Below are 26,148 nucleotides of genomic sequence, written 5' to 3'. Positions count from 1 at the left end.
AGGGATGCCGGGGAGGAGGAATAACATTGGCAGGGATTAAGGGAGGGGGCTGATGTAAAAAAAAAAAAAAAAAATCTATTGTAAAAAAAAAAAAAAAATTTAAAAATTGGCAAAATTTGCCAAAATTTTTTTCCCTTGCACATGGCTGGTTATAGTATTGAGCTGTGCGGGTGAGGAGGCGTCACGTCTACTCATTAGAAGGTTTACAGTGGATGAGGCTCCACTGCGCTTGCCTACATTTTCCCTTTTTTTTTTTTTTTTCTCTCTTCCCTTCCAGATCGGCTGAAGACTGGAGAGCCCTGTCTGCCTCCCCTCCACCCCTCCTATACCTCCCCCCTTGCATCCTCCAGATGATGCCTCCTCCTAGTACTGCATGCAGACCCTAGTCCTGCTCTACTGCAGAGACCGGAGGGAGGGGGAATCCAGCACCTCTACCATTACAATGTGGCTTCTTTCGCAAGAGGGGAGACCGCGTTTGAACCCCTGACGTTCCTTCCTACAAGTGCTTCCAATGTTGGGTTTGGATTTATCGCTTCCTCGCTTGGTTTGATCGCATCCTATGGCTTTGCCGCATGCTGGACACTGGATGAGCCTTGTGCCATAGGACCCCTTTTTCAGGATTATATAAATATTTTTTTTTACTGTTATTTTTTTATTTTAAAAAATGGAGAATAATATCTTTACTCCCATCTTGGAGAATTTTATGAGCAGCCCTCTGGTGAGCTGGGTAAGCAGTCCTTCTTTTTTTTCATTCGTCTTAGTCGTTCTTGGAAGGGGGGGGCCAGGCGCTCACGGATCCATGTGCTGCTATGTCGGTAATAACGGCATCTCTTTTTCCGCAGATCAAGACTTTTGGAGTTCTGGTCAAAGGAAAAGGGACCTTGCTGGACGAATATGTGGCTTTGGTGGATGGTGTGTTCCTCAACGAGGTCATGTTCCAGATGTAAGTGATAAAAATCACCATGATACAGTTCCTAGGTTCATATGGCTTGTTTTTGTGGTGATGGGAAATGTTTTTGGGGGATGATGTTGGTTGAGGTGGTAGGTGTTGAGGGCACGGTGTGGTAGGTGTTGAAGGCACGGTGTGGTAGGTGTTGAAGGCACGGTGTGGTAGGTGTTGAAGGCACAGTGTGGTAGGTGTTGAGGGCATGGTGTGGTAGGTGTTGAGGGCATGGTGTGGTAGGTGTTGAGGGCATGGTGTGGTAGGTGTTGAGGGCATGGTGTGGTAGGTGTTGAGGGCATGGTGTGGTAGGTGTTGAGGGCTGGAGGTGGTAGGTGTTGAGGGCTGGAGGTGGTAGGTGTTGAGGGCTGGAGGTGGTAGGTGTTGAGGGCACGGTGTGGTAGGTGTTGAGGGCACGGTGTGGTAGGTGTTGAAGGCACGGTGTGGTAGGTGTTGAAGGCACGGTGTGGTAGGTGTTGAGGGCACGGTGTGGTAGGTGTTGAAGGCACGGTGTGGTAGGTGTTGAGGGCACGGTGTGGTAGGTGTTGAGGGCATGGTGTGGTAGGTGTTGAGGGCATGGTGTGGTAGGTGTTGAGGGCTGGAGGTGGTAGGTGGTGAGGGCACGAGGTGGTAGGTGGTGAGGGCACGAGGTGGTAGGTGGTGAGGGCTGGAGCTGGTAGGATTTGAGGGCTGGAGCTGGTAGGATTTGAGGGCTGGTGGGTGATGGTAGGTGTTGAGGGCATGAGGTGGTAGGCTTTCAGGAGACAAGGTTGAGGGCTAACGTGTGTGTTCAGAAACGCTTCAATGCTCAACATCGAGAGTCCTCATTCTACTCAATGGTGCCATTCACACCTGAGCGTCGTGCCGCTTGAAGGTTGCCTCTCGAAAAAAAAGTAGATGCGCTTCTTTGGCATAGAGTTGTGTGTTTTTGGTTCTTATAGATTTCAATGGGAAAACAACTTTTTTGTGCAATTTCTTGGCTCACCTTCTAGTGCCTAGCTTTGCACTGGTTACGACAAAAACGCTCAAAAAACGGGTGTACAAACACACCCAAAAAACTCTTCAGGACGCCGAAGGGTGAACCTGGCCTTAGAGGTGACCATACACTATACAAGCTGATCTTCTTTAGATCGACCATCAAATCCGTAGAGCATGAGCCTGCCTGATTTGATACTTGATACTATCTGAATGGGTTTAGGTTTGTCATTTATGGTTTTGGTATTGTATTTTATCTTATTTCTTGTTATTTCTTTTTATTTTATGTTTTATTTTGTGTTCTTTTATTTTACTTTGGTATTGTATTGTATAGTGTATGGTGACCTTAAGGGCAATTTTATAAATGTACTAAAGCTGGCTATACACTATACAATTTGACTATACAATTCACTCCAGCAGCCATTAAGTTGAGTGCAGCTCATTGGTTTAAATGGAACCCATTAGAGTTCCCAATTATGAGGACTAATCTAAACAATTCATTCAAATTGTATGAAATCAGGCAGGCCCCTGGACTACATAGCTGATGGTGGATCTTCAGCTGGCCACACCTTACAATCTTGATTTTAAGCTCACCTCACACGTTACAATCTTGATTGTACAATCCTCCTTTAGATCTACCAACAGCTATGTAGTGAAAGGTCCGGCATACTTGGATACAGATTGATTGGATAGCTTAGGTAGATCCTCCAATATAAATAGATTTATTAAATCTAAGGTTGATTGTAACATGTAGGGTGACCTTTCGATCTACCACCACCTATGTCATACAAGGTCTGCCTAATTGGATAGAGATTGATTGAATAGATTAGGTAAGTCCTCTTATTACATAATATTGAGGGATCTAAAGATGATTGTATAAAGATTGTTTAGTCAGATTGCAATGTGTATGGTGCCCCCCAAAGGTGGCCACACTCTATACAAACAGACTGTAAAACTGATCTTAGATTTACCAAAATATGTAATATAAGCACAAATCTAAACAAGCCGTTCAATTGGTATCCAGTCAGGCAGGCCCTTATACTAATTAGTTGATGGTGGATCTAAAGGAGATTGTGCAATCAGATTGTACAGTGTATGGCCAGTTTTAGTCTTGTGTTTCGCAGACTGCAGGCATTTTTTAATGAGCTTCTGCAGCAGCTGCCTCTCACACTAATGTCTTTCTTACGGTGGTTCAGACGGTCTAATGTGAACCAGCTTAAGTGGAAATTTTGGAAACTTGATGCCCCTCCCGGGCTTCATTGTCTGGATTCCAGCTGGAAAAAAGTGTATAATTTCTGAGTGGGGGTCTGTTACCTGGCATTGGAAGTGGGGGTCTGTTATCTGGCATTGGAAGTGGGGGTCTGTTATCTGGCATTGTAAGTGGGGGTCTGTTACCTGGCATTGTAAGTGGGGGTCTGTTACCTGGCATTGTAAGTGGGGGTCTGTTACCTGGCATTGGAAGTGGGGGTCTGTTACCTGGCATTGTAAGTGGGGGTCTGTTACCTGGCATTGTAAGTGGGGGTCTGTTACCTGGCATTGTAAGTGGGGGTCTGTTACTTGGCATTGTAAGTGGGGGTCTGTTACTTGGCATTGTAAGTGGGGGTCTGTTACCTGGCATTGTAAGTGGGGGTCTGTTACCTGGCATTGTAAGTGGGGGTCTGTTACCTGGCATTGTAAGTGGGGGTCTGTTACCTGGCATTGGAAGTGGGGGTCTGTTACCTGGCATTGTAAGTGGGGGTCTGTTACCTGGCATTGTAAGTGGGGGTCTGTTACCTGGCATTGTAAGTGGGGGTCTGTTACCTGGCATTGGAAGTGGGGGTCTGTTACCTGGCATTGGAAGTGGGGGTCTGTTACCTGGCATTGGAAGTGGGGGTCCGTTATCTGGCATTGGAAGTGGGGGTCCGCTATCTGGCATTGGAAAGGGGGGGGTCTGTTATCTGGCATTGGAAAGGGGGGGTCCGTTATCTGGCATTGGAAGTGGAGGTCCATAAATCTGGCATTGGAAGTGGGGGTCCGTTATCTGGCATTGGAAGTGGGGGTCCGTTATCTGGCAATGGAAGTGGGGGGTCCATAAATCTGGCATTGGAAGTGGGGGTCTGTAAATCTGGTATTGGCAGTGGGGATCCATTATTTGGCACTGGATGTGGAGTTGGACAGGGAGAAGTTGGGGGGGCTGTTATTTGGCATTGGATTAGGGCCTGTTATGTGGCGCCCGACGAGGATGGGGGTCCGTTGTTTGGCAACGGATGGAAGGTCCGGTATATGGGGACGCGGTTCGCGGGCCCTTTATTTGGCACTGGATGAGGGCCTGTTATGTGGCGCCCAACGAGGGGGGGGATCCGTTGTTTGGCAACGGATGGAAGGTACGGTATATAGTGACGAGGTTCGTGGGGCCTTATTTGGCACTGGATGAGGGTCTGTTATGTGGTTCCCGGGTGGTGCCAGACAAGGGGTCTGTTATGTGACACTGGACTGGGTAGGGGGTCCGTTATTCGGGCCTACGAGAGGAACGAGACCTCTGGTTGTAGGGGGAGCGCTGTCATTCGGCTCTGACAGTGACTGCTTGATTGACTCTGACACCTTTGTACAATGGGAGAGGATTTAATTAAAGCACAACCCCCCCCCCCTCCCTTTCCACCCTCTCTTGTGAAGGAATGAAGCGAGGGTCTATCAGTTGCTGTGTGTTGGGGGTATTCAAGGTTGTAGTCGCCGATTGCACCAAGCTGTATTTTACTCTAATACGGGATAAAGGGCGGTGTATCTGGCGTGGAATCGGAGGCCATGTGCTCAGACGGTGGGCTGCATGGATAGATAAGGAAGTCGTGTTCCCAGCCCAGTGATGTCACACAATCCCCCGAGAGAGATGAGCAGCTCCGATTTCCTAACTACTACAGATGTCTGAGCCATCCATTGATTGTGCTACAGGCTCTTTGTATAGAGGCTTGTTTAATAAAGAGCAGTAATGTGATTGGTTGGTTTGTGTTACCGCGCTTAATCAGGTTACCCAATAGCAGATTCTGATTGGTTACTGTATTTTGCATGCTACCTTTCACCTAAAGCTGACCATACATTATTTGGCACTGGATGGGATGAGGGGGTCTGTTATTTGGCACTGGGTGGGATGAGGGGGGGGGGGGTCTGTTATTTGGCACTGGGTGGGATGAGGGGGTCTGTTTATTTGGCACTGGGTGGGATGAGGGGGTCTGTTATTTGGCACTGGATGGGATGAGGGGGGTCTGTTATTTGGCACTGGATGGAATGAGGGGGTCTGTTATTTGGCACTGGGTGGGATGAGGGGGTCTGTTATTTGGCACTGGTTGGGATGAGGGGTCTGTTATTTGGCACTGGATGGGATGAGGGGGGTCTGTTATTTGGCACTGGATGGGATGAGGGGGGTCTGTTATTTGGCACTGGGTGGAATGAGGGGGTCTGTTATTTGGCACTGGGTGGGATGAGGGGGTCTGTTATTTGGCACTGGGTGGGATGAGGGGGTCTGGTATTTGGCACTGGGTGGGATGAGGGGGTCTGTTATTTGGCACTGGGTGGAATGAGGGGGTCTGTTATTTGGCACTGGGTGGGATGAGGGGGTCTGTTATTTGGCACTGGGTGGGATGAGGGGGGGTCTGTTATTTGGCACTGGGTGGGATGAGGGGGGGTCTGTTATTTGGCACTGGGTGGGATGAGGGGGGGGGTCTGTTATTTGGCACTGGATGGGATGAGGGGGTCTGTTATTTGGCACTGGGTGGGATGAGGGGGGTCTGTTGTTTGGCACTGGATGGGATGAGGGGGGTCTGTTGTTTGGCACTGGATGGGATGAGGGGGGTCTGTTATTTGGCACTGGGTGGGATGAGGGGGTCTGTTATTTGGCACTGGGTGGGATGACGGGGGTCTGTTGTTTGGCACTGGATGGGATGAGGGGGGTCTGTTATTTGGCACTGGGTGGGATGAGGGGTTCCGTTATTTGGCACTGGATAGGATGAGGGGTCCATTATTTGACACCGGGGTGAAGGTTCATTGTTTGGCACTGAATGGGATGAGGGGTCTGTTATTTGGCACTGGATAGGATGAGGGGTCCATTATTTGACACCGGGTGAGGGTTCATTATTTGGTGCTGGATGGGAGGGGGGGTGTCCGTTAATTCGTACTGAATAGGGGTTCGTTATTTGACACCGGATAAGGATCTGTTATGTGGTGTTAAACAGGGTCCGCTATTTGGCGCAGGATGGGAGGATTGGGTCCACTATTTGGCACTGGAGGATGGGAGGAGGTGGTCTGCTATTTGGCACTGTATGGGGGTCTAATATGTGGCGCTGAACGAGGGTCCATTATTTGGTGCCATATTGGAGGGGGGCCAGGGGTCCGTTATTTGGCACCGGATAAGGATCTATTATGTGGCGCTGAAGGAGGGTCTGTTATTTTGTGCAAAGATGGGGGGGTCCATTATTTTGTACTGGATGGAGGAGGGTCCATTATTTGACACCGGATGAGGGTCCATTATGTGGCATTACACGGGGGTCCGTTATTTGGTTGGGGGAGTCCGTTATTTGACGCTGAATAGGTGTCCGTTATTTGGCCCCGGATGGGAGGGAAGGGACCGTTATTTGGCACCAGATAAGGGTCCATAAGGCGCTGAACAAGGGTCTGTTATTTGACGCCATATTGGAGGGGGGCCGGGGGTCCGTTGTTAGGGCACCGGATGAGGATCTATTATGTGGCGCTGAAGGAGGGTCCGTTATTTGGTGCCAAGATGAAGGGGGGGGGTCCATTACTTCGTACTGGATGGGGGGTCCATTACTTCGTACTGGATGGGGGGTCCATTACTTCGTACTGGATGGGGGGGTCCATTACTTGACACTGGATGAGGGTCTGTTATGTGCCGCTGAAGGAGGGTCCGTTATTTGGTGCCAAGATGAGGGGGGGGGTGCATTACTTGACACCGGATAAGGGTCTGTTATGTGGTGCTGAATTGCTGTACGTTATTTGGCCCCGGATAAGAGGGAGGGGTCCATAATGTGGCACTGAACGAGGGTCTGTTATTTGACGCCAGATGGGGTCCAATCAAATGCAGCCACTGTTGGGGTATTCTGACAACTGCAGGTGCTGGGTGTCCGAATACAATAGCCAGAAGGGACGATCCCTCCATCCATGCTGTTTACAATGGATGGGGGAATTAGTAAGTTGCTTTCATTCAGTCTGTGGGGCTGAGCGAAAAATCTTAAGGTGACCATACACTTTACAATCTGATTGTACAATCTTCTTTAGTGTTACAAAACTATGCAGTATGAAGACAAGCCTAAACAATCAATTCAACGAGTTGTTTAATCATGGAAGGCCCTTGCTGTGTATAGTTGATGGTAGGTCTAAAGATGATTGTAAACTGTATGGTCAGCCTTAAGATCCCCATATACGTAACAATCTGATTCTGCAATCTCCTTCATATCTACCATCAACTATGTGGATACAGATTGGTTGGATAGATTGTGTGTCCTCCGTATTACATAGCTTTAGGCTCAATGCACACCAGTGCATTTTTTTTTTTTTCATGTTTTTTGCAGAAACGCAGGGCATTATATTTACCATGCGTTCCTATGGAACACGTTCTCATTGATACATTTTTTGTGCCTGCGTATTTGGAGAGGGTCAGGGAATTTTTTTTAAACGCAAAATGGTGCTGCTTTTGCTTTTTTTTTTTTTTTTTTTTTTTTTTTCTGCATCAAAAATGCATGGATAGTAGGTCATATGGTTTTCAATGGCAAGTTCACCCCAGTTTGTTCCAGTAAAAAAAGTAGAACATGCTGCATTTTTTCTGCACTGAACTGTATTGGAACTCTGTAAAATGCATCAAAAATGCATTGGAACACACATCCTTATTTAGCGCCCATTCACACTGGCGCGACACGACTCGCTGGGGCGACCTGTGAAGTCGCGGTGCACATATTCATATAATTGAAGTCAATGTAAGTCGCCTCCAGGTCGCCCCAAAGTAGTACAGGACCCTTTTTCTAAGTCGGAGCGACTTGTGTCGCTCCTATTAGAACGGGTCCTGTACTATTCAATGGCGAGCGACCAACCGTGACTTGTCAGGGGACCAAGTCGCCTGACAAGTCGCGCTAGTGTGAATGGACCCTTAAGGTGAAGAAAAAAGAGAGGGAAACAAGGCACAGGAACACATCAAAAACGCATTGAAAATGCATTAAAAACTGCATATGCAGAAAGGTATCCGGGACACATCCGGACTGCGTTTCTATGGTGTGAACTGGCTTTAAAAAAATCTAAAGGAGATTGTACAATCCGATCATATAGTGTATGACAAGCTTAGCTGCCTCCTTGAAGTCCCAAGAGAACGCACTCTTGCGAGGCCTGGGGGGCATTCTTGTGGGATTTCGAGTTCCTTTCTCTGCAGGAAGATGCGGTGATGTCCCTGGTGCTTCCTGGACGCACCGGAGGCCACAGCAGAGAGATTACATTTTTCTTGCGGTTTGCCTATAAATGGCTTTTTAATGACATTTTTGTTGGGGTTGGCAGGGGGCTTGCAAAAAAAAAAAGGGGGGCCTTTAGTTTGGCATGGAAGGTCGGCTGTAGTCTCGGTTCACACTGGTGCGATGCAGGAAGCCCTGCGATTCAGTGCTGGTTTCCACATCGCACTGCGGTTTACACTGGGATCTGCACATCGCTGGGGGGGGGGGTCAATGTAAAGATGTGGCAGGCGTGCCATAGAGCCACACTGCCGCAGTAAAAACACGGCGGGTGGTCAGCAAGTGGTTAAACCTGTAATAAACCCGAAACCAAATTCGCACCACATGTAGTGCACTGCTGTTTTTATTCCACATTGCATAGAAAGTAGATTATACGGGTTCCTAAGGCATAGTTCACACCAGCGCAGTGCGTGCCAGTGCTTTTCAGTTCCAGAAATGGTACAACATGCTGCTTTTTTTTCTGCACAGAACCGTACTGGAATGCAGTAAAAAAAGCATCAAAAACGCACCAACTCCAGTACAGTGGGGGGGGGGGGAGACAGGAAAAAAGGGGAAAAAAACCAACTGGAAATCCTTAACCGCTTCCGGACCGCCCGCCGCAGTTATACTGCGGCAGGCAGCCCCTCATGTGCGAACCAACGTCAGTCGCGAGCCTGCAGCTAGGGGGCAAGCGCGCACCGCCAGCGGCATGCTCCCGCCCCCACTCGTCAGCAGGGACACCAATGCACGGGGCCGGCGGCTTCAATTGCCGTCTGACACCTGCGATCGTTCCCCGCTGAGAGAGAAGAACGGTCAGCTGTTGTAAACACAGCTGACCGTTCTCTCTGGAATGATCACAGAGCGCCTGTGATCCTTCTATATAGGATCACAGGTCTCTGTGGTCATTTCATAAGCCCCACCCCCATACAGTTAAAACACGCCCCTAGGTACACATTTAACCCCTGGATCAACCACAGTATTAACCCCTTCCCTGTCAGTGTCATTAGTACAGTAACAGTGCATATTTTTAGCACTGATTACTGTAGTAATGTCACTGGTCCCCCAAAAGTATCAAAAATGTCAGTCAAGGGTCCGATCTGTCCGCCGCAATGTCGCAGTCCCACAAAAAATCGCAGATCGCCACCATTAATAGTAAAAAAAAAAAACAACAACATAAATTACATAAATCTTTCCTGTAGTTAGACGCAATAACTTTTGTGCAAACCAATGAAAATACGCTTATTGCGGTTTTTTTTTTTTTTTTTTTTTTTTTTTAACAAAAATATGTAGCAGAAAACAAATTTGCCTAAAATGTTAAAAAAATTTGATTTTTTTCAATTTTTTTTTTTTTTTTTTTGGGAATGTTGTATAGCAGAATGTGAAAAATATTATTTTTTTATTTTTATTCAGAATTGTCGCTCTTTATTTGTTTATAGCGCAAAAAATAAAAATCACACAGATGATCAAATACCACCAAAAGAAAGCTCTATATGTGGGGGGAAAAAAGGACAACAATTTTATGTAGGTACAGCATCACACGACCGCGAAATTGTCCGTTAAAATAACGCAGTGCCGAATCGCAAAAGATGGCCTGGTTATTAAGGGGGAAAATCTGCCGGTCCAGAAGTGGTTAAAAACGCTCATGCAGAAACGCCTCCGGAACGGATCTGAAGGCAATTTTTGCGGTGTAAATGGGCACTAAGAGTTTTTTTTCCCCGGATTAGAATGCCCGGTTTCAGATCCCGGCCGGGTTATATTTTGTTACAGTGCTTCCTATTATTATTCCTGAGACTTGTTAGTCATGCTGCAAACCCAGCAGAGGCAGAATGACCAATCGATGGATGAAGTTTCCCGATCGTACAATAGAAGAAGGAAATCTGACCCGGTCTTTGACCATATGGGTTTAGTCATGCTTTTTAACCCCCTGTGTGCCTCCAGGCAGCCATTCATCATATCCTTCTATTGTACGGTGTTTGCTCGGCACATTGACCTTTTTCCTTCTAAGCTAAGAATAGGGAACTGTAAGCCGCAGTCGGATGAGCCCAGTGCAAATACGGGACTTATAAACTCTTGCTGCCCACGTAACACATATAGTTGGCAGCAAAGTGGGTGGGCCTAAATGCCCATGGGCCGCACATATGCATCCATGGGTGACAAAGCTTTCTGTGCTGAGAGTGGGCTCACTGAGCCCTAGCACAGTGGCCGAGCTGTAAACACAGCTCTTGGTCCATACTAATGATTAGGAGTTGGCAGGAACGGCTCCTGATCATGTGACCCACTGTGACAGCCAATCAGTGGTCACGTGGTTGACTGAGCCTTCCTGCCCCCCCCCCCCCCCCCCAGGTGCACAGACGCTGTTAAAGGAATGCCAGGGCTGGACAGGAAGGGGTAAAGAATCCCAGCTTGCTTCCCCAGGTTGCTAAAGATGTGATACATGTAAAGGCCATACACCAGTAGATTTTTGAACAGATGTTAGAACAAAAAATGTGTTCAAACTTTCGTACAAAAATTTTCAGTGCATTCAATGATTTGATGAATGTTGTTTACTTTAACTGACAATTGTGCGGTCCTGCAACACTGTACCCAAATAAAATGTTTGTCATTTTTCCCATATGTAGAGCTTTCTTTTGGTGGTATTCAGGCCCGGACTAGCCATTGGGCACACCGGGCACATGCCCGGTGGGGCAGGCCACTGGGCGGCATCGCCGGCATGTCAAAGGCAACCACCGGGCTGCTCCTTTAAACCATGCCGCTCACCCGGACTCTCCGCGGCCGGCCGGGAGCCCTTCAATTCACTACATGGCTGCCGGGGCAAGGTGGGCGGAGACTATAGGTCTGCTGACCGAGAGGATCTGAGAGGAGACACCATCGGTGCATGCTGGGACAGGACACTGCAGCCGCGGACACCATGGACTGCAGGTAAAGAAGTGAAAATCAGTTGGCTAGGAGGAGATTTCTGGAGGGAGCTTGAGGGAGGAGATCTGTGGGAATGGGATGTCTGGAGGGGGGCTTGTGGTTTCCCTAGGAGGCTAGGTTTTCAAGGGCAATGTGGAGACTGGAAGGCACTGCTGGGGCTTAGGGCACTCTGGGACACTATTGGGGGCACTGTAGGAGGCTGCTGAGTACTGAGGGGGACTGAAGGCTTTTAGGGAGGGTTTGGGTAGTGTGAAAAGTTGAGAGGCCCGGAGGCTCACGCACAAATGCAAACATGTCTGTAGGTCCCGCATTCATATGTAAACCGCAATCACACCACACATGTAAGGTGTCACCATAAACGTCTGAGCAAGAGAAAAAATTTTTGCACCAGACCTCCTGTGGAACTCTAAGGGCCGGTTCACATTTCTGCGTTTGCGGAGATCGCATGTAATATGTGTATCTTCTTTTTTTTATTTTTTTACTTTCTGCTCTAAAAAGCATCCAATAAAAAGAAGGAAAGAAAAATCCAATTTCTTCATCATTTTTAGGCCAGTTTGTATTCTGCCACATATTTTTGGTAAACAAAATCCCAATAAGCGTATATTGATTGGTTTGCACAAAAGTTATAGCATCTATAAACTATGGGGTATACATATATATATTTTTTTTTTAATTGGTATTGGCGGCCATCAGCGACCTTATTGTGGCTGACCAATCGGATACCTAACTAACACTTTTTGGGAACCAGAGACGTTATTACAGTGATCAGTGCTAGAAATATGCACTGTCACTGTACTAATGACACTGGGTGGGAAGGGATTAACATCAGGGTTGATCAAAGGGTTAACTGTGCCTAGCTAGTGTTTCAGTGTAGTGGGGGAGGTGCTTTTACTAGGGGAAGGCATGGATCGGTGTTTCTGCTTTACAGGAACACAGGATCCATGCCTTCTGTACTGACAGAAGGGCAATCTGCCTTTTTTACATTGGTAGACTGCCATTCTGTCAGTTTACCGAACAATCAACGGGTGCCAGTGGACATCGGGGCCCGCTGATAAATACTGCACTATGGGATTTTCTTTATCTCCACTCCACCGTATAATTTTTAAGAAAAAAGAAAATCCCATCGTGTAGTACGTTCTACTTCATATGAGAAGTGAGGAGGTGTTAAACAACCTATCTGAGAACCTATCCCATGGTGTAGTATGTGGGGTGGTGTTCAACAATCTACCTGAGGATATAAGGAGTGTTCACTGAAAATGCACCACAGCCTGGGATTGTACTGGAAAAAGCCTTGCATGACTTAATTAGCAATGAGGAGTCAAAAAATTCTGGTAGACCTCCTCTATTCATACGAGGGCGATGACTTCTTGGCGATGAACTTTATGGTGGTGGAGTACACAAGAGGACATTAATGGGAAAACAAGTTTTCTTGGAAATATAGGGCTTTATGTAGAAAATTTTAGACTGGAATTGTTATTGTTGAGATTGTTGGACTTTATCACTTTGATAAAGGATCAGTAGGACTACCCTATGAAAATATAGTGTAAAAAAAATAAGATCCACAATCTCAACAATAACGATTCCAGTCTAAAACTTTCTCCATAAAGTCCCATATTTCCAAGAAAGCTTGCTTTTCCACAAAGGTCCTCTTGTGTACTCCACCCCCATAAAGTCAATGTCCCTCGGATAAATAGAGGAGGCTTACTAGAATTTTTTGACTCCTCGGTGCTCATTGAGTTATGCAAGACTTTTTCCAATACAATCACCGACTGTGGTGCCTTTTCAAGGAACACGCCTTATATCTTTAGGTAGGTTGCTTAACACCTTCCCACTTCTCATATGAAATAGAACGTACTACACTATGGGATTTTCTTTATCTCCACCGTATTTTTATAAGGAAAAAGCCTGGGATTGTATTGGAAAAAGCCTTGCATGACTTAATTAGCAATAAGGAGTTAAAAAATTCTGGTAAGCCTCCTTTATTCATACGAGGGACAATGACTTTATGGTGGTGGAGTACACAAGAGAATATTAATGGGAAAATACGTTTTCTTGGAAATATAGGGCTTTATGTAGAAAATTTTGGACTGGAATTGGTATTGTTGAGCTTGTTGGACTTTATCACTTTGGTAAAGGATCAGTAGAACTACCCTATGAAAATATAGTGTAAAAAAAATAAGATCCACAATCTCAACAATAACGATTCCAGTCTAAAACCTTCTCCATAAAGTCCCATATTTCCAAGAAAATGTGCTTTTCCACAAAGGTCCTCTTGTGTACTCCACCCCCATAAAGTCAATGTCCCTCGGATGAATAGAGGAGGCTTACTAGAATTTTTTGACTCCTTGGTGTTAATTGAGTCATGCCTTTTCAAGGAACACTCCTTATATCTTTAGGTAGGTTGCTCCACTCCACTGTATTTTTAAGGAAAAAGAAAATCCAATGATGTAGTACGTGGGGTGGTGTTCAACAATCTACCTGAGGATATAAGGAGTGTTCCTCGAAAATGCACCGCAGCCTGGGATTGTATTGGAAAAAGCCTTGCATGACTCCCATTAGCAATGAGGAGTCAAAAAGTTCTAGTAAGCCCTCTCTATTCATACGAGGGCGATGACTTAATGTCGGTGAACTTTATGGTGGTGGAGTACACAAGAGGACAAGTGGGAAAACAAGTTTTCTTGGAAATAAAGGGCTTTATGTAGAAAATTTTGGACTGGAATTGTTATTGTTGAGATTGTTGGACTTTATCACCTTGATAAATGATCAGTAGTACTGCCCTATGAAAATATAGTGTAAAAAAAATAAGATCCACAATTTTAACAATAACAATTCCTCTCCAAAACTTTCTCCATAAAGTCCCATATTTCCAAGAAAACTTGCTTTTCCACAAATGTCCTCTTGTGTACTCCACCCCCAAAAAGTTAATGTCCCTCGGATGAATAGAGGAGGCGTACTAGAATTTTTTGACTCCTTGGTGTTAATTGAGTCATGCCTTTTCAAGGAACACTCCTTATATCTTTAGGTAGGTTGCTCCACTCCACCGTATTTTTATAAGGAAAAAGAAAATCCCATGGTGTAGTATGTGGGGAGGTGTTAAACAACCTACCTGAGGATATAAGGAGTGTTCACTGAAAATGCACCACAGCCTGGGATTGTATTGGAAAAAGCCTTGCATGACTCCATTAGCAATGAGGAGTCAAAAAATTCTAGTAAGCCTCCTCTATTCATCCGAGGGACTTTGACTTTATGGTGGGGGATTACACAAGAGGACATTTTGTGGAAAAAGTTTTCTTGGAAATTTGGGACCTAATGGAGAAAATATTGGACAGGAATCGTTATTGTTGGATCTTTCACTTTTTACACTATATTTTCATAGGGCAGTACTGCTGATCCTTCATCAGAGTAGGACCTTACTTCCCCACCTATTCACCTAGTCCAATCAGGGAACACTTTGCATTAATTGAGAAAATGCAAAGCAACCTCTGAATGGCCCCCCGTGCCAAGTGACCAACCTCCTGTGTTCACAATGCATCAGGCTGGCCGCTCAGCATAGGACACAGAAACAAGATCACTGGATTAGCCGTGTCTACTACAGGGATTTCCAGCTGTAGTATATTTTTTTAAATTTGCCCAAGCTTGGAACAATGTAAGTATGTAAAAATATACCATGCCTGGAATTATTCTGTAAGTAAATTACCACTCTATCTCCTAGCAATCGAAGAGCGGCTATTATACAATCCTTGACCTGACATGCTCAGGAATTTCATGCCCACCCCCCCCCCTTATTACGCCAATTTGCGGCACAAGTTACCTAAAGCAAAATAAGGAAATGTCCTGTTGAGTCCTAGAATGAAGTTTTATTTTTCTTGGTTCAGTCCTCCTCATCTATAAAACAAAGAGGAGGGGGACTTACTACCCAGTCCTAATGCTTGCTATCAACTACAAGGCCTTGTCTTTTACAGGCAAACGGTGCCATGCAACCAATGAGGCCAACTGAGGTGAAACTCATGGAGGCTAAGTGGGGTTGGCACCGTCCATATCGAATGATCTGTCCTTCATGCGGCTCAATAATACTGAACCTGCTAAAATCACATGTGCTCCTACTTTGGCTCTCAAAATGTAGAGTTAGGACTGCAGGTAATACTGGGTTGCCTTGTCCTCGCCTCTGCAGCTTGCGCATGTATTTGCAAACGTGTGCAAAACTAAAGCCTCGTACACACGCAACGATTATCGGCCGTCTTTTGTCCAGTGTTGTTGTGTTGGTTGAAATGTGCTCTAGACTGCACACGAATTTTCTCGGCCAACAAAAAACAACTTCAGAAGTGATGTCATGTGCTGGTTAACTTTCCGTGTGTTTTTTCTTCTCTGAGCATGCCCAGTCTTGCTCATCAGATTTTTGTCTGCCGAAATCTGTACTGACTGACGGAAAATCGGCCGTTCTGTTGACGGCCAACAAAAATTTTATAGCATGCACACCAGATTTTATTCGGCCGAAAAGTCGCAGTCGGTTGTCGGAAGCATCATACTAACAAGCCGACAATCGGCCGATCGGACGTTGGCCGAACATTTACGGCCGACAATCGGTACGTTTGTACGGGCCTTTAGGACTGCAGGTAATATTGGGATGCCTTGTCCTCGCCTCTGCAGCTTACGCATGTATTTGCAAACGTGTGCAAAACTAAAGCCTCGTACACACGCATCGATAGTTGGCCGTGAATTTTCGGCCAACGTCCGATCGGCTGATTTTCTGCTTGTTGGTATGATGCTTTCGACAACCGACTCCGACTTTTCGGCCGAATAAAATCTGGTGTGCAGGCTATAAAATTTTTGTTGGCCGTCAAGAGAACGGCCGATTGTTCATCAGTCAGTACAGATTTCGGCAGACAAAAATCTGATGAGCAAGACTGGACATGCTCAGAGATGAAAAAACACACGGAAAGTAAACCAGCACATGACATCACTTCTGAAGTAGATTTTTGTTGGCCGAGAAAATTTGTGTGCAGTCTAGAGCACATTTCAACCAACACAACAACACTGGACAAAAGTCGGCCGATAATCGTTGCGTGTGTACGAGGCATTAGTCCTTGTTTTTAACATGAACTGTTAGACAGGACCCCCCCCCCGCAGATGTGTTGTCCACAGTCCTCTCTGTCTCTAAATTTACGGGGCTCACAGCTACTCTGACAGGGTAGAAGAGAGCACATGCAAAGGAGTGTGAATTGGCTGGGAGTGTCCTAGCAACGTCCTAGCAACAAGGCAGGATGGGATGATGCCATCTCTGAGAGTATTGCCTGGCCTCAAGAGGTGCTGTATGTAAATGGCCTACACTTTTAGCAAGGTCGTTATTCAGCTTTGGTCCGTCATTAGCATAAGCAGCTTTTCAGTAAAGGTGAACTAACCCTTTAAAAAAAAGAAAAAAGAATACATCTTTCAGCGGAGTTGTTATTTTCATCTTATGTTATGTCAGCAAGGTTGCAGACATCAGATGTTGTTCTAACTCTTGAACAAGGACCTTGACGCTATCGAAATATTTTCAAAGTAGCTGAGATAAGTCAGCATGCAATGTTATTTTTCTTTAGCCTCTAGATCTGATCATGTGAAATCTCATGATTTAGGAGGCACGTGGTAAACATGGGCTCCAGGACGAGGAAGTCTACACAAAAAGCCTGCTGTTCTTATAGAGGTTTCCGTAGCAACCTAAAGCCTGGGGCCTGGAAGAAATCCTTGCACTGAGGTTGTACAGTGTAGTGCACGGGGTGTATCAATGCCTATGCCTGTGTGAGGGCCGTGTTTACCCGCATGGGGAGACGCAGAATTTCTGTCCATCCCCATGCAAGTAGTCCCATTCATGTCTATTGGGGCGCATCAGCTGAACGGACATGACCGTTGCTCCCAATATGACATCTTGGTGGGTGCGGGTGCATGTCCCTGAACTGGCTTGGCTGTGTTCAGGGCTGTACACAGGCATGGATGTCATATTAGGAGCGGCGACTGTGTCTGTGCAGCTGTTGTGTCTCGGTAGACATGAATGGGACTGCTTTCATGGAGATGTATGGAACACCCCAGTCCTTGTAGGGGGTATGCATTGATACGCCTCAGGTAAACAAAGGCCTTAAGCCTAGTACACAGGGGCCGAATGTCAACCAGCTGATTTAATAGAAACCGACTTGCATTCGGCCCATGTGTATGGCAGCCGGTCCGACAGAAGCCAGCCGTTTAGCCGGTGTTCTATCAGAAAACCACTACCTATCAGATTCTGCAACCGGCAGTGAAGTTCGGACGAGAACAACTTACTGCGCATGCGCCATGCGTTCCAATAGGTTTCCTAATGTGACAGAACACGAAGCAGAGGCGGACATCTTCTTACACCCACGCAAGTCTTGAATTTTACATTTATTTTAGCAGTAAACTCCCCTTATATACTGAATAACAGTATTACATTTTTATTATTATCGTAATATAGTAAATATAGCGAGAAACCTGCAGGTAGAAGGTGGGGACGGCCATCATGGTACACCCCGCACTGCTCAGTGACAAACTGATTATATAGTGAAATAGACTATTTCACTCGGTCGCGGTAAAATAGTCTATTTCAGTATACAGTGCCTTGCAAAAGTTTTCGGCCCCCTTGAACTTTGCGACCTTTTGCCACATTTCAGGCTTCAAACATAAAGATATAAAACTGTATTTTTTTGTGAAGAATCAACAACAAGTGGGACACAATCATGAAGTGGAACAAAATTTATTGGATATTTCAAACTTTGAAATAAAAAACTGAAAAATTGGGCGTGCAAAATTATTCAGCCCCTTTACTTTCAGTGCAGCAAACTCTCTCCAGAAGTTCAGTGAGGATCTCTGAATGATCCAATGTTGACCTAAATGACTAATGATGATAAATAGAATCCACCTGTGTGTAATCAAGTCTCCGTATAAATGCACCTGCACTGTGATAGTCTCAGAGGTCCGTTTAAAGCGCAGAGAGCATCATGAAAAACAAGGAACACACCAGGCAGGTCCGAGATACTGTTGTGGAGAAGTTTAAAGCCGGATTTGGATACAAAAAGATTTCCCAAGCTTTAAACATTGCAAGGAGCACTGTGAAAGCGATAATATTGAAATGGAAGGAGTATCAGACCACTGCAAATCTACGAAGACCTGGCCGTCCCTCTAAACTTTCAGCTCATACAAGGAGAAGACTGATCAGAGATGCAGCCAAGAGGCCCATGATCACTCTGGATGAACTGCAGAGATCTACAGCTGAGGTGGGAGACTCTGTCCATAGGACAACAATCAGTCGTATACTGCACAAATCTGGCCTTTAGAGTGGCAAGAAGAAAGCCATTTCTTAAAGATATCCATAAAAAGTGTCCTTTAAAGTTTGCCACAAGCCACCTGGGAGACACCAAACATGTGGAAGAAGGTGCTCTGGTCAGATGAAACCAAAATCAAACTTTTTGGCAACAATGCAAAATGTTATGTTTGGTGTAAAAGCAACACAGCTCATCACCCTGAACACACCATCCCCACTGTCAAACATGGTGGTGGCAGCATCATGGTTTGGGCCTGCTTTTCTTCAGCAGGGACAGGGAAGATGGTTAAAATTGATGGGAAGATGGATGGAGCCAAATACAGGATCATTCTGGAAGAAAACCTGATGGAGTCTGCAAAAGACTGGAGACTGGGACGGAGATTTGTCTTCCAACAAGACAATGATCCAAAACATAAAGCAAAATCTACAATGGAATGGTTCACAAATAAACATATCCAGGTGTTAGAATGGCCAAGTCAAAGTCCAGACCTGAATCCAATCGAGAATCTGTGGAAAGAACTGAAAACTGCCGTTCACAAACGCTCTCCATCCAACCTCACTGAGCTTGAGCTGTTTTGCAAGGAGGAATGGGCAAAAATTTCAGTCTCTCGATGTGCAAAACTGATAGAGACATACCCCAAGCGACTTACAGCTGTAATCGCAGCAAAAGGTGGCGCTACAAAGTATTAACTTAAGGGGGCTGAATAATTTTGCACGCCCAATTTTTCAGTTTTTTATTTGTTAAAAAAGTTTGAAATATCCAATAAATTTCGTTCTACTTCATGATTGTGTCCCACTTGTTGTTGATTCTTCACAAAAAATTACAGTTTTATATCGTTATGTTTGAAGCCTGAAATGTGGCAAAAGGTCAAAGTTCAAGGGGGCCGAATACTTTTGCAAAGCACTGTATAAGGTGCGTATATACCCCCCTGAGGCAATAGTTCTGAGCTCAGCGTTGGAAGGCTCGCTCCTGTGATGAAAGAGGTGGGCAGTAAAGACTAGGCCTCAATTAGCAACGTATTAGCAATGTCTCGGGAGTATTCCAGTCAGACTTTGGGAGGTATGTAAATGGCCTACACCTATAGTAAGGACATAATTCAAATTTAGTCAGAGCTGCACAGTTTGTTTTTATCATTGTAAAGGCGAACCAACGCTTCAGGTAGTATTTTTTTTCTTTTTTTTTTTTTTCTTTTTCTGTATGAATATGTTTTTGTGTTTTTTATTTTTATTTTCTAAAGAAATGCTTCACATCAGGTCATTAGACGGTATAAATGGCGGTAATGGATATGCTGGGGGGATACGTCCTCTCAGCTGTTCCTGATTGGAAGCGGTCATGGTGATGAACTGTGGTGATGGAATTTCACTCTCCCAATCAACATTGATTATTTTTAATCACCACCGCTCAAGATGTACCCCCCTTCATGACCAGGCTATTTTTTGCGATACGGCACTGCGTTACTTTAATTGACAATTTCATGGTCGTGTGACGCTGTACCAATATAAAATGTATGTGTCCCCCCCCCCCCCCCCCCACAAATAGAGCTTTCTTTTGGTGGTATTTGATCACGTCTGCAGTTTTTTATTTTTTTATTTTTTTTGCGCTATAAACAAAAAAACCGACAATTTAGAAAAAATAAAACCATATTTTTTACTTTCCGCTATAAAACATATCCAAGGAAAAAAAATTGAAAAAATGTAATTTCTTTATTTATTTAGGCCAATATGTATTTTGCTATATTTTTGGTAAGAAAAATCCCAATAAGCGAATTCTGATCGGTTTGCACAAATGTTATAGCGTCTGCAAACTATGGGATATTTTTTCATTTCTATTATTTTTTTTCCCCAGTAATGGCGGCGATCAGCGACTTAAAGCTGGACTGCAATATCGCGGCAGACAAATCGGACACTGACACCTTTTTGGGGACCAGTGACACTGATAAATCGATCAGTGCTAAAAATATGCACTGTCACTGTACTAATGACACTGGCTGGGAAGGGGTTAACATCAGGGGCAATCAAAGGGTTAAATGTGTTCCTTGCTAGTGCTTACTCACTGTGTGGGGGTGCTTCTACTATGGGAAGGCATTGATCCATGTTCCTGATTAGCAGGAACACAGGATCAATGTCTTCCCTACTGACAGAACGGCAGTCTTCCGTCTTTACATAGATGGCCGTTCTGCCTGTGTGCTAAACGATAGACAAGTGCCGGTGGACATCAAGTCTGCGATACCGGCCGCTGGGCCCCCGCTGTGTGTGATCACAGTGGGAGTGGGTCATCCGCGTCACGCGCCCCAGACCCAGAAGTGTCAGATCACATACTGGGTACGGAATATGGTGCAGGGCGGCTGCAGTATATGTGCGGTGGGCGGTCGTAAAGCAGTTAATCCTCCCATTGCTAGCTCTTTCTTTTACTTTTCTTACGTTCCTTCCTGTTTTCTTGCCTAGGCAAATGATGTCCTATATCTCAGGAATCTTCAGGATGGGAGGAGAGGAGGAGGGGTTTTCTCAGCTAAGCACAGCCTCCTGCATGCATGCTTGAGCTTGGGGGAGATGGGTTCCAGGAAGTAAATGCTACATGAATCATTTGCCCTTACTCAAGATGGCTGTGGCCAGAAATGTTAGGGGGGTTGTTTTTCAAAGCGATTTCTCAACAAAATAAAAGATGGAGATATGGATGGATTGGGGGGTTTGCTTTGAATATTAAAAATTCATTAAATTGTGTCTTTGGTTTGTGGTGGTCAGATGCAGTGAAGATCCGCTTTAACCACTTAAGCCCCGGAAGATTTTACCCCTTTCCTGACCAGGGGGTATTTTGTAATTCCGCACTGCGTGATTTTAACGGACAATTGCGCGGTCGTGCGACGCTGTACCCAAATGAAATTGATGTCCTTTTTTTCCCCACAAACAGAGCTTTCTTTTGGTGGTATTTTTTGATCATGCGCTATAAACAAAAATAGAGCGACAATTTTGCAAAAATAACTGTATTTTTCTATATGAAATACCCCCCCCCCCCCCAAAAATGTAAAAATCTAAATTTTTTAACATTTTAGGCCAATTTATTTTCTGCTACCTATGCTTGGTAAAAAAAATCACAAAAAGGGTATTTTGATTGGTTTGCGCAAAAGTTATTGCGTTTACTAACAAAGGGAAAGATTTTTGTCATTTTTTTATTTGTAATGGCGGCGATCTGCGATTCTTTTTTTTTTTTTTTTGCGGGACTGCGACATTGCAGCGGACAGATCAGACCCTTGACTGACATTTTTGACACTTTTGGGGTTACCAGTGACATTACTACAGTAATCAGTGCTATACATATGCACTATTGGCTCCCAGGCTAATCACGTACCGGTACGTCACTTTGCCTGGGAGGGGCTGACCGCCGCCGTATATAGTCGGGCGGCGGTCGGCAAGTGGTTAAGGGCTCGTTTACACCAGCATGAGTGTTCTGCAGCAGATCGCTCTTCGGAGGGAGATGACAGGCAGTGGAAAGGCATTAGGCAGCCCTAACATGCATCCCTTTTTTTTAATCAGCAGGTTCCAAAAAAAAAAATTTGAATTTCTCTGATCAACAGATTCGAGGTGGATGGGTGAATCCTCCCCGCTGTGCTATTGTGTTGTGATGGGGATATTTCCCTGCTTTCAGAATACAATGATTAGCACTGCAGGCTAGAACTGGTGGAACTGATCTTTCGGTAAAAACCCAACAGGCGGGTTGTACACAAGTCAATCGGTAGGTCAGCTTGTGTACAAACCAGAGTGCCCAGGAGTTGAAATCTGGCCGGTCCCTGCTGAACCGTCTGACTTTCGATCCATGTATGTCCGGCGTTATGTGGCCGCCGCACATACACTGCGGCAGGGCGTCCGCTCTGCGCCAGATCACGTGCCTACTACGTGATCGGCGGGGTAGAGAGTGTGCCTGCACACCCCTGCTGCCCCAGCTGTGCTGCGATTGGCTGCAGCACCAACGAATTAGCGGGTGCTGGCCGTTGATTGTTTGCCGTCACCCGACTATCGGCTCCAGACATTACAGATCTCTGTGTAGGCAAACAAACACAGCAGCAACGTGTTGTTTTTTTCTTCCTGCAAAGTAAAGCTTATTAAAAACAGCGCATGCAGTACACAGTAACACATGTTGGCCACACATTTAACCCCTTGATTGCCTTAGATGTTTAACCCCTTCCCTGCCATTAGTACAGTGACAGTGCATATTTTTAGCACTGATTACTGTATTGGTGTCACTGGTTGCCAAAAAAAGTGTCCGTGTCTGATTTGTCCGCTGCAATATTGCAGTCCCACTATAGATCGCTGATCGCCGCCATTACTAGTAAAAGAATAAATACAAATTCCATAAATCTTTTCCATAGTTTGTAGATGCGATAACTTTTGCGCAAACCAATCAATATACGCATATTGGGATTTGTTTTACCAAAAATATGTAGAAGAATACATATTAACCTAAATTGATGAAGAAATTTGATTTCTTACATTTTTTTTATTGGCTAGGTTCTATTTAGGTAGAAAATATATATTTTTTTCAAAATTGTTGGTCTTCTTTCTTTGGTTATAACACAAAAAATAAAAAGAGCAGAGGTGATCAAATACCACCTAAAGAAAGCTCTATTTGTGGTTAAAAAAAAAAAAAAAAATATAATAAATATATATATATATATATATATATATATATAATATACATTTGCACATTTATATCTATACACACACATATAGATAGGTATTTATTTATATATATGTGTGTGTGTGTGTATGTATATATGTGTGTATGTGTGTATATATATATATATATATATATATATATATATATATATATATATATATATATATATATATATATATAATATATATATATATATGTGTGTGTGTATGTGTATATATATATATATATATATATAGCACCCTCCTAGGTAGGTGCTAGTGAGCGAGTATAGTTTTTGGCTCTGTCTGCCTATCAGAGGAGCAGCAGGCAAGTCTAGATTTCTTTCTGCCTACGAGAGAGCAGGATCTGTGAGTGAGGTCTGCTCAGTATTTATTCAGTGTAGAGGGTGTATCACACTGGCCCAATAGGGAGGCATGTTGGACAGTGGGAGGAAACCTGACCAGTGGATACAGGGACATTCTGGGATACTGTATAAAAGCCAAGAGCACATGTGCTGTGGGGTCTTTGGCAGGTGAGCAGAGTCCAGGGGGGGGGGGGTGAGGGTGGTGGCTGCCTTCTTCTCTGTAGCAGTGACACGATGCATCAGGAGGTCACCCTGAGGGCCAGTAGGAACGGAGATGAGCCCAGACGTCCAGGAGAGCTGTCTGAGAGGGAGACACTGGAGACCCTAGAAAAACAGTATCAGGATACAGGGGATCGTGTCAAGGAATTGGCCTGACCTGAGGGGGGCCACCCCAGAGTAGGATAGTCAGTGGACGGGTGGAGAGTGTCCTGAAGATATCTTTAGTTAATCAAGCCATCTGGAAAGAGACTTAATCGAAAATCCATCCAAGTGGCAAGGTGGATCAACAGCCTAGCTGCATCAACATATAGATGTCCTCCAAACTTTGTGCATAGTTAATATGGAGTATCCCACTAATCCCTTCTCCCATCCCTAATTTATACAATAAAATAACAGCCACATACCCCTGGATTGATTATTGACTGAGCCAAGAAGTAAAGTGCTAGACTGTGAATGTTGCTAACGGTAACCCAGGGGGAACCGAAAGTGTGAAAATCCAGCAGTCCTCAAGGGGGCAGTGCTACATATATAATATATGTAATATTTGTGGGACATACACTTTATTTTGTTGGTGTCGCACAACTGCACAATTGTGAGTTAAAGTAATGAAGGGCCATATTCCAAAAAATGGCCTGGTCATTTAGGCGGGGATCTTCCGCGGAGAGAGTGGTTAAACCCACACCACTGTGCTGCAATCCTGTGCACTGGATGGTCAGGGGGGCAGTAAAACCATGGCTCAACCGTCTGTCTATACTGCCCCCACTACCTGTGTAGACAAGGCCTGAGCCTTTCCCAGTCTATAAAATACAAAAAAAAAAGTTTTGGCAGGAGTTGTGCTTTATTGTAAAATTACAGAAATAGAAAATAAAAACATTTTTATTACAGGGCACAGGGCCATTGTTGGAAGAAACTTTGTATTTAGATGACTTTTTTTGTTTTTTGGCAGAAATCCAGGTCCATTACTATATATATATATATATATCTAATCAGTATACACGTACCCGAACAGTATTCCTTGGCAATGGAAAGTAACTGCTTACTGTATAATATTCCTGCACTCCACAATTGGAAAGGCTTTGCTTGATGGGCTGCAGTGACAACAATGTAACCGCATAGCCGGAATGCCTGTGTATGGATCTCATTGTCTCTCACTATGGACTTGAGCTGCAGCTTTTACGGTGCCATAAATATTTTACAGTCAGGATACCTTAGAAGAAGACGGTGAATTCCTATGGGAAAGTAGAAGCTTTACACACAAGGCTTTGCTTTATTAGAAATGGAGGCTCCAGCTCAGTTTTTGTGCTCTTTTTGAACATGCCACTGAATGGAGTCAACGGAATTCTAAAGAAAAGGCTTAGAATTGGCAAAATAAGTTCAGAAAGCTTTGATAGGTTTGATTTTTTTGAAATAAAAAATTCTCAACAAAATGAAAAAAAAACTGTCCATTTGTATCACCGTATTAGTAGACCTGTAACAATAAGGCCTCATACACACGGACGTTTTTACAGCGGCTGTTTTTGGCGTCAGACGGTTTTTTTTTCTCTGCAGCCAGTAATATTCCCAGCATGTTATCCTATGTGTCCATACACACATAGGCTGTTATCAGCAGTTTTTGGCTGGAAAAAAAACTCAGGACTATTGGGTTTTCTGAGGAGTTTTTCAGCTGTAAAATAGGTAATTTTTCTCCTTCACTGATGTGCGCTGGTGAGAGGGCACTGATAGGCTGCACTGATGGGCACTGTGGCAGCACTAATATGCCACACTGGTGTCACTGATTGGTGTCACTGATGGGCACTGATGTGGCGGCACTATGCCACACCGATGGGCGGGACTGATTGGTGTCACTGATGGGCGGCACTGATTAGTGTCACTGATGGGCACTGATGTGGCGGCACTATGCCGCACTGATTGGTGGCACTGATGTGGCGGCACTAATATGCCGCACTGATTGGTGGCACTGATGTGGCGGCACTAATATGCCGCACTGATTGGTGGCACTGATGTGGCGGCACTAATATGCCGCACTGATGTGGCGGCACTGATTGGTGTCAATGATGGGCACTTATGTGGCGGCACTATGCCACACTGGTGTCACTGATTGGCGGCACTAATATGCCACACTGATTGGTATCACTGATGGGCACTGATGTGGCAGCACTAATATGCCACACTGATGGGTGGCACTGATGGGCGACGCTGATGCACTGTAATCAGGGAACGGATGATCAGTGGGAGGTGGTTAAACCTAAAATGGAACTAAACCCTCCTATTATTTACATCCAAGGAAGCTGCCATCCCACGGAGGGGTGTGGCCACACT

General features: G+C 45.0%; 1 protein-coding gene across 7 annotated transcripts in view; it reads left to right on the top strand.

The window, feature by feature from the left end:
* The first annotated feature begins 214 nt into the window (after window positions 1–214).
* CCDC88A (coiled-coil domain containing 88A) overlaps window positions 215–26,148 on the top strand; it is a 338,561-nt gene continuing 312,627 nt past the window's right edge. For 3 of the 7 annotated variants that reach the window (XM_082250173.1, XM_082250171.1, XM_082250170.1), the window contains exons 1-2: window positions 217–727; window positions 843–943. In XM_082250173.1, the coding sequence (XP_082106299.1) occupies window positions 665–727; window positions 843–943 (164 nt within the window). In that variant the 5' untranslated portion in view covers window positions 217–664. Of the gene's footprint in view, window positions 728–842; window positions 944–26,148 lie in introns of all 7 variants that reach the window. The other 4 variants (XM_082250174.1, XM_082250169.1, XM_082250168.1 and 1 more) reach the window with 3 other exon arrangements.

The sequence above is a fragment of the Pelophylax lessonae genome, assembly GCF_965119305.1.
Source record: "Pelophylax lessonae genome assembly, chromosome: 3".
NCBI classification, from domain to species: Eukaryota; Metazoa; Chordata; class Amphibia; order Anura; family Ranidae; genus Pelophylax; species Pelophylax lessonae.
The sequence above is the reverse complement of the archived record's forward strand: the minus strand, read 5'-3'. Positions and strand labels throughout refer to the sequence as shown.